The sequence below is a fragment of the Protopterus annectens genome, chromosome 4.part1 (assembly GCF_019279795.1).
Source record: "Protopterus annectens isolate FY-2018-M chromosome 4.part1, PAN1.0, whole genome shotgun sequence".
Taxonomy (NCBI): domain Eukaryota; kingdom Metazoa; phylum Chordata; order Ceratodontiformes; family Protopteridae; genus Protopterus; species Protopterus annectens.
This window is the reverse complement of record NC_056734.1, coordinates 467,327,936-467,337,942: the sequence shown is the minus strand read 5'-3', so window position 1 is coordinate 467,337,942 and position 10,007 is coordinate 467,327,936. Positions and strand designations below refer to the sequence as shown.

The following is a 10,007-nucleotide window of genomic DNA, read 5'->3' as shown; positions in this document are numbered from 1 at the left end:
GAAAGCATGGATAGTGAGACTGGGGGGATTGTTTCCACCTGCTTTGAATGATCACTTGTGAGTTCAACGTAATAATCATGTTCATTGTTTTGTGGTTTGCATATAATGTGGTTCACTGCAGTTAATAATATACATTGGGAAAGGCCTGATAGCTTAAACTGGTCTGTTGACAGTGGTTTGACTTAATAAAGTCTTTATGAATCCATTCCAGTGGGTGCTGGCGATCCTTTTGTGGATTACTTTGACTTTTGTGTCTTTGCACCTGCCGTCCATGTAGAATTTCCATTGCTGATTAGCCAACCATTTCACCTGTAGTTAACCAACTGTAAAAAAAGATCATGTAAATCACAAAGCCAGTGATTTTGCAGGAACAAGTCCCTCACTCCATTTCTGTAAATACTCTAACTCTGAGACTGCATAGCAGTAGGGATAAACAGAAACTTTTTTAAAGCTACTACATGGAGATCTTACTGTTACAAATACACACTTCCATGAAACAGTTATCCACTGAGGCAGATCACTCAATTACTTCTTCAGTGAAAACAATAACTCAGCTTCAGTGATCTCATATATGATAACACAACCACTGGCACAAACATACATACATATATATATATATATATATATATATATATATATATATATATGTATATATATCTATATCTATATATACATACATAAACACACACACACACACACACACACACACACATATATATATATATATATATATATATATATATATATACATATACATATTAAATATTACTTTATATTCACAGACATCTGTGAGTTAGCACTGTAATTGTGATTTACATGTGCAAAAAAAAATGCCACTGTTCAATAAGAAACACTCAGAATAACAGGAACTATCTGTAATAAGTCAATAATATAAGACATAATTCAAATATAAATATATTTTCTCCTTTGTATACGCACATTTTTCAAGTGATGTGTCTTCATATTCTGAGGAAGACTTTAAAATAAATCCTCCTGCATGTAGTCATATGGAGAAAAGAGATACTGTTAGCTCATAAAAGAGTGTGTATGTTGTATGATACTGTGAGCACATAACAGAATGTGTATGTTGTATGATACTGTGAGCACATAACAGAATATGTATGTTGTATGACATTGTGAGCACATAACAGAATGTGCATGTTGTATGATACTTTGAGCAAATAACAGAATATGTATGTCGTATAATACTGTGAGCACATAGAATGTATATATCGGATGATATTGTGAGCACATAACAGAATGTGTATATTGTATGATATTGTGACCACATAGAGTATATCTGTTGCATGATATTTTGAGCACATAACAGAGTGTGTCTGTTGTATGATACTGTGAGCACATAACATAATGTGTATGTTGTATGATACTGTAAGCATTGTATGATACTGTGAGCACATAACAGAATGTGTATGTTGTATGATACTGTGAGCACATAGAATGTAATTGTATGATACTGTGAGCACATAACAGACTGTGTATGTTGTATGATACTGTGAGCAAATAACAGAATGTGTATATTGCATGATACTGTGAGCACATAACAGAATGTGTATGTTGTATGATGCTGTGAGCACATAACAGAATGTGTATGTTGTATGATACTGTGAGCACATAGAATGTGTATGTCGTATGATACTGTGAGCACATAGAATGTGTATGTTGTATGATATTGTGAGCACATAACAGAATGTGTATGTTGTATGATATTGCGGAACATACACAAATCCAAAGTTCCAAACAATCCAAAAGACACACACCAAACACCAGGAAAAAGATCGGTATAACTTTTTACTGATGCATTCCGGTACCACGGCTTTCACCTTCAAAGGAATAACAATTTACATCAAACAGCTGCTTATATGCTCATACATCATCAATTTTAAAATTGCTTTCGACCAATAATCTTTATACATCCATTAAAACAGTATCAAAACACTTAAAGTGCCCCTTCCATATTACCTGTATAAACATATAAACCATGCATAAAAAAACACATGTTCCTCAATGAATTAAACAAATACAAAATTGTTACACTTCATTGTATATGTGCTCTGATTTTATGAATGCCCCAATGTCTCCAACACCCTATATGACCATGTGCGAAAAGAAATTCCATTGACCGACCATAAAGAACAGGAGAAAGAAACATAACGTTATATTATGCATTCATAAATGATTTCTGTGTGGCTCAACATGATTGATATTGTTAGTATTTGTAATATTTAACTGCTTTGATACCATGTTGTTCACTGGCAAACAGAATGTTATGTCAGAACATAATTTTGTCCTAAAGGAACTATGAGTTCAAATTCAATTCGAAATTCACTCCCCTGAGACAAAGTGCTCTATAATTTATAATACATTTAGTCTCCAGCTGAAGTAACCTGTCTAACAAAATATCCCCACTGTTTAATCTTGGATTGGCTAGCACACTAAAAAAGAAAGACTCTTTGGAACCCCCATGTTTTTGTATAAAATGATCTGCCATGGGACTCTCCACTCTGTGTCTCCTGATGTCCCCCAAATGTTCCATCATTCTCCTCTTTACAGATCTTTTGGTCTGCCCAATGTACCATTTGGTGGGTGTACAACTACATCCAATTATGTACACAACTCCCTTTGAGTCACAATTATATAGGTCCATAGCACTGTATGTTTTCCCATTAATATTCTCCCCATCCAATTTCCTGATGTTCCTACAAACCAAACTGGGTAAAAAATAACTAACCGACAAGAAAATCCAAAACAAAGGTCCCAACAGAATTGCAAAGTATGAAATAAACTGTTTTAATAAAACAAACTCCTTACAAACTTAAATAAAAAAAAATCACATGATCAATGGTCAGCTGATCTGTTAAAATATCATGAATATTAAGCAGTCAGGTCATTAGTAAAAAGCCGCAACATATTGCCATGCTGCAACAAACCATATCCACTTATTATCTCCATCACCAGCGTAAAAATAACATTTTAAAACACAACAAATATTGTACATGTAAAAATAATGCGGCAAAGGTGAAAATAAAAATCTACATGCCTTGTGTTCATATTATGCTGCTATTCATATAAAACAACTTCAAAAATGTTTTTATGTACAATGAAAGTAGGATCATTCACTATATAACCCTCTCAAGTGTTTGGACCAGTCAGAATGCAGTAGAACAACCATCGATACTTCTATTGCCTAACTTTATAACTTTTAACTTTTATAACTTATCATTATGTTATAAGATACTGCTCCTACCGACTCTTAAACTGACAGCCGACTGTTAAGGTCAATACTTTCAAATGTTTACATATGGATTGTTGTCTAAGACCTGTTTTATACTATATGTATCTATTCCCCTATCAACTGTTATTATGCTCTTCAATAATAACAAATGGTCTACTTATTCTATCTAACTAAACTTTTAAGTTTTAAAAGACAAGCAATGTTACATGACTCATTCAGACCTGGTGTTGAAAAAACATTAAGTCTGATCTGCCAAGCTAATTCACATTCCTCCAGTAACCAATTAACTGGACCACCCCTAATATCTATCCTAACTTGGTCTATTGCTTTAAACACAAAAGCATGATTTTCATTTGCCGTGAGGTATGTCTTGCTAAGGGACTCTCTAATTTGTTTCTCTCTATGACATAGGTGTGTTCGTAGACTCTATCTCGGAGTCTACGATCGGTTTTTCCAACGTAAAATGCGGAGCACATTTTACACCTCACCAAGTAAACCACAAATTTGGAATTACAGTGAAATTTTTCTCTCAATATATATTTTCTTTTATTTATGTGGAATGTCTCTCCTATCTCCATATGTTTACACATCTTGCAACACCCACATATGGTCATTCCTACAGTTTTAGAGAAGGAAAAATTCTTATTCCTTTCTACCAGTCTTTTAAGGTTAGCTCCTTTTCTAATAACTACATTGGGTAACTGGGCATAATTAATAACCAAAAACTTATCTAATGTAATAAATTCCCAATTTTTATAAATAATAGATTGAATCATCTCACTGTTATTATTAAATGTAGTAATAAAACTCTTTCTGAAATCTTTGTTGGATCCAATCATATGGGAATGTTCAAGGAGAAAAGAATCATCACTGGTAGGTTCTCTTATATTGCAGTTATGGCTAGTATTATCTGGTGCAAAACCTTTATTCAATAGTGGTTCTATCTGCCCTATCTGTCATTTATAAGTCACTTCCATAATTAAGGACTGAATCAAATCTTCAGGATACCCTTGTTGCTGGAACATATTATTTAAACATGTACAATACTTGTTGTGTTTTAAAATGTTATTTTTACGCTGGCGATGGAGATAATAAGTGGATATGGTTTGTTGCAGCATGACAATATGTTGCAGCTTTTTACTAATGACCTGACTGCTTAATATTCATGATATTTTAACAGATCAGCTGATCACTGATCATGTGATTTTTTTATTTAAATTTGTAAGGAGTTTGTTTTATTAAAACAGTTTGTTCCTACAAACCATACATCTACCACAGGGAAAACTGCCCTTCCTATGGAAGGCACTACTCATTTTCCTCGTCCATAATAATTCCTTTAAATTTTTAAACCTTCCATATGAGAAGGTAACCCTGTGTGGAAAACTGTCCCCATATTTTTCATCACTAAGGACAATGGGCCAATACCGATTTATCAATTGTTTCAAAATGTCCGAGAATGGAGAAAATTTGTTTACAAAAAATAGGGGTTCATGCGTTTCCACACTAATCAACTCTTTTTCCCTATACATGGGCCTATACATGGGGGTTCCACTCTCTCTGAATCCTATCTCATGTGCTAGACCTAACTTTTTTAACTCTATTTTCTGCTGACTTCAAAATGCTGTTTTTATATCCCCTACTGAGAAGTCTATCTCTCACTACTCTAAATTCATTAGATAAATCCTTCTTGCCAGATGTGTTATTCGCTATCTGTAAAAATTCACCATAGGGTAGAGAATCCAAAAGATGGGGGCCATGCATGCTATCGGCAGTTAAAAAAATTATTAACTGCAGTGTCTTTTAGATAAGGTCTAAACGCTATTAGAAATTTGTCATCGACATAAAATTCCAAATCCAGGTATTGGATGGATGTCCTACTTGTTTTAAATGTAAACCCAAGGCCATATTCATTCCTTTCTAACCCTTGTATAAACCCTTCAAACTCCTCCAGTCCCCCCTTGCAAACAAAGATTAAATCATCTATATATATTTAAAAAAATATTACTCTATTCTTATAAAACGCTGTGTTGAAGATTTTAGTTTTCTCAAAAAAATACATGCATAGAATAGCATACACTGGGGTGAAAGCCACCCCCATTGCCGTTCCTTCCCTTGGCAAGTAATAAATAGTATTAAACTTGAAGCAATTGTGTGTTAATGAGAACTCCAACAGGCAAATTAAGTAATCTGTTCGAGGACACTCCCCTAATGTCTTCTCAATAGCTTCCAGGCCCCACATATGTCTTATGTTTGTGTATAGTGATTTCATGTCCACACTTGCCCAATAGTAGTCCGAAGACCACTCAAGGCCACCTAACATGTTAAACAGCATAGTTCCATTCTTAATGTGGGAACTAACCCTACTTAAATGACCCTTCAAATGAAAACCCAAAAAAATAGCCCGACATTTTGTAGGAAGGCCCCCTTTCTCGACACTATTGGTCTTCCTGGAGGATTACTTATACACTTATGTATCTTGGGAATAACTTTAAACAATTCATCTCTTGGACGTTTGATGTACAATTTTAGAACATTAGCTGCATTCAAAAAACCCAGTCTCTCTCCTCTTTCTAATATTTCCAATATCATTTCATTAAATTCCCTCACTGGATTCTTATCCAGCCTAATATACACTGACTGGTCCTCTAATAATGTAAGAGCCATATTATTGTACTGTGTGTTATGCATAATCACCCAGTTGCCTCCCTTGTCCACCTGCATGAAAATGTATTCACCATTATGTTCCCTCAAGCATTGTAGTACCCCCCATTGATCTTTTGATAAATTATAGGGCCCAACATGTTTTTTAAAATTATCATATTCCACCTCTGCTTGTTTACATGACACATTTTCAAACATAATTATGTTGACCGATAACTTGGGTGTCATAAAAGCACTACAATAAGGTGCAGAAGGTAAAACTATTTTCCCATAGCCAATGAAAAATTCACTGACTTCATTCTCACTGGGCGGGGATCTTTCTACCTCTTCATAATCATAAATAGAAACGTTTAACAATGGATCGTCCTCACACAGGACATTGGCCTCATCCATAACATGCTTCCCTACATTTTCATCCACCTCACTCATAACAGCATGTTCAACATTACATTTACTAGTTATACCTTGCTTGTTTTCAAAAAATACCTTTAGATGCAACTTACGGCAAAATCTAGAGATGTCCATGAACACATCCGATAAGCTTGGAAAACAAGTAGAGATAAATTTGGCACCTTTGTCCAAAAGAATTATGGTCCAAATTAAGATCCAACAGGTTTATTATTTTCAAATTGTCATTCTGTCCCTCTATAATACCACATAACAGAGTATATCTGTTGCATGATACTGTCAGCACATAGAGTGTGTCTGTTGTATCATACTGTGAGCACATAACAGAATGTGTATGTTGTATGATACTGTGAGTGTTGTATGATGCAGTGAGCACATAACAGAATGTGTATGTTGTATGATACTGTGAGCACATAGAATGTGTATGTTGTATGATACTGTGAGTACATAACAGAATGTGTATGTTGTATGATACTGTGAGCACGTAACAGAATGTGTATGTTGTATGATACTGTGAGCATATAACAGAATGTGTATGTTGTATGATACTGTGAGCACATAAAATGTGTATGTTGTATGATACTGTGAGCATATAGAATGTAACTGTATGATACTGTGAGCACATAACAGAATGTGCATGTTGTATGATACTGTGAGCACATAATGTGCATTTTGTATGATACTGGGATCACATAACAGAATGTGTATGTTGTATGATACTGTGAGCACATAACAGAATGTATATGTTGCATGATACTGTAAGCACATAACAGTATGTGCATTTTGTATGATACTGGGAGCACATAACAGAATGTGTATGTTGTATGATACTGTGAGCACATAGAATGTGTATGCTGCATGATACTGTGAGCACATAACAGAATGTGTGTGTTATATGATACTGTGAACACATAACAGAATGTGCAGTTTGTATGATACTTTGAGCATATAACAGGATGTGCATGTTGTATGACAAAAACAATATGCAAAGATATTCTATATTTTCAAGAGTTATAAGCTTCATCGAAAATACATGGTGTTGATGACTTTTTTTTTACTTTGTGTCTATGAGAAGAAAAAAGAAAAAAAAAGAAATCAAATGTTGAGAAGTGAGAACTGTATTATATAGATGATTATACAGAAAAAGTGAAATCCAGAATGTTTATGGCAGTTGAAACAATTATTCTCAGCAGTGCTACAAATCCTGTAAAAATGGGAAAATTGCATCATTAAAATGAAATACTGATACTAAATAACAGAAAAGACTATTGGCTTACCAGTAAATCCAGTATCACATAAGCAGCTATAGTTTCCATCTGTATCAAAACATGTAGAATTCAGCGGGCAATAATATTTTCCTTCAGTGCATTCATTAATATTTTCACATGTTCTTCCATCAGCTTTTATCCTATATCCACTTTTGCAGTCACATATGAAACTTCCATTGGTGTCTCTGCAGCTCCCTAAATTTGCATCACATGGGCCTGGAGATTGATTGCATTCATTGACATTGATGCAAATTGTCTTGTTTAGGGAGTCCTGCTGGTAACTATAAAGAAATTAGATTAGCATCAAGTTTTATAAATAGCCATCAAGCAGAATAACATTACACTTTTTCTCTGCTTATCAAGAAAATAGTTTATTAGCCAGATAATGAAAAAAAAGAGTAGTTTCTAAGTACAAGGCCTGAAGGTTTAGGAGTTTTGGTATCAGACAAAAGACTACTCATTTCTTATGTTGTACAAAAACATATTTACTGCATTTCTTCCCTCAGCTGTGTTTACTTGTGTAGCCACTGACAGGTGTGATGGGCAATGTTTAAAGTATGCATTTGGCCTGGCTATACTAATTTATTATTTTTATTTTTTTGTTAACCAGGTTAGCTCAATTAGGCTAGTGGCTTCTTTACTGAGTCACCAGAGGTGGTATTTAGATTAAGAGGGGAAATTTGGCTAGGGCATAGGGGAACTTTCCCAACTCTTTTTGGAAGATACTGTGGGAACTTTTACATCCACCAGAGCAACCACCAACTCAAGCAAATGGGATATTGGTTTACCATCTCATCCAAAGTATGACAAACTCAGGAGTGCAATACCCCTCATGCTGTACTGTATTGTCAGCAATCAACCTACCTGGTGTGAGAATAGAATCCACAGCCTTCAACAACAAAGACAAATCTGCTACCTGCTGCAACACTGAATCTAAACAATTTGTGCTTATCTCATTGAACATGCATTAGCAGTCAAAAAAAGTTATGTACTCACCATAATGTTCCATGTTTGCTGTCCAGCTCGCCCTTCATTTTTACTGGATGGGGTTCGGAGCTGATCCTCGACTCCGACTCAGCTGAATACACTAGCTCAAAGTCTCTAGCTTGGCTCGTGACAGAGTAGGTATCCCATCATGCAGTGGTGCAATCTCCAGATCTAGTTTGCTGCTAACTATAACAAAGACTAAAATAACCATATGACATCAGGTCAAGGAAACCACAGACAGTCAAAGGAGCTCATTTATGAGAGGAAACAACTGTCCACCAGGTCCTCTAGGAGTCCTTGGATGGGGAAAGGTGGGTGGGTCATAAGAATGAAGGGCAAGATGGACAACAAACATGGAACGTTATGGTGAGTACATAACTTCTTTATGTTATATTGTCCTATCTCGCCTTCATTCTTACTAGATGGGACAGCATCCCTGGCACCTTTTCCTTGGGTGGCTCATGGGAGTACACCTTTGAGCACAGTGGAACCAAATAAAGGCCTGTCCCTGGACACCAAATCAACTTTATAATGAGTAATAAATGTATGAGGATTTGCCCACATAGCAGCAGCACCAATACTGTCCATTGACATTCTGGCCTGGAAAGCAGAGGATGTTGCCAATGCTCTGGTTGAGTGACCTCTAATTTTGAATGGCAAATTTCTATTATTGGAGGTGTATATAACGGTGATACAATTTAAAAGCCAATTTGAAAGTGTGACTTTTGAAACTGGCATGCCCCTTTTTGCTTCAAAGAAAGAAATGAACAATTGGTCTGATTTTCTGAAATCTTTAGTTCTATGAAGATAGAATCTGAGTTATCTATGCACATCCAATTGGTGGAGTTTATACTCTGCCTTTTTGCTATGATTGGGGAAAAAAGACTGAAAGCTCAGTAGATAGGTTTAGATTTGATTGAGAACAAACCTTAGGTACAAATGATGGATTAGTTCTTAGCGATACCCTATCCTTATGGAAAATCAAATATAGTGGTTAGATTGATAGTGCTTGCAACTCTGAGACTTTTCTTGCAGATGTTACCACTACTAAAAGTATAGTCTTCCAAGAAAGAAATCTGAGGTCACAATATGAGGAGGGCTCAAATGGCAGCAATGTTAAATGAGAAAGTGGTTCTTTTAAAGGAGGTCTCAATAAAGAAGTGCCTTTTAAGAATGCCTTACACAATCTGTGTGACATTAGGTTAGGAGAAAATTCACCAATGTGGAAATTTGAGATTGCCATCAGTTGGACTCTAATTGTAGCTGCAGATGAGTCTTGTTCGAATAGCTCAGTAAGAAATTCTTAAATCAAGTGAATTGGAACAGAGAAGTGGTCAATGCTTCTGTTTTTTGCCCAGTAGGAAAACCTCTTCTATTTACTAGCATATAACTTCCAGGTAGAAGCCTTGTGAGAGGATACTAAACTGTGT

The 10,007-nt window shown here is 35.3% G+C and overlaps 1 protein-coding gene across 1 annotated transcript in view; it reads right to left on the bottom strand.

The window, feature by feature from the left end:
* The window catches only part of LOC122801229 (mucin-4-like), a 279,676-nt gene extending 271,052 nt beyond the window's left edge, over positions 1 to 8,624 (bottom strand). The window contains exons 1-2 of the mRNA XM_044070782.1: positions 8,587 to 8,624; positions 7,600 to 7,871 (exon numbers count right to left, since the gene is read on the bottom strand). Coding sequence (XP_043926717.1) covers positions 7,600 to 7,871; positions 8,587 to 8,624 — 310 coding nt within the window. The remainder of the gene's footprint in view (positions 1 to 7,599; positions 7,872 to 8,586) is intronic.
* Positions 8,625 to 10,007: the final 1,383 nt, after the last annotated feature.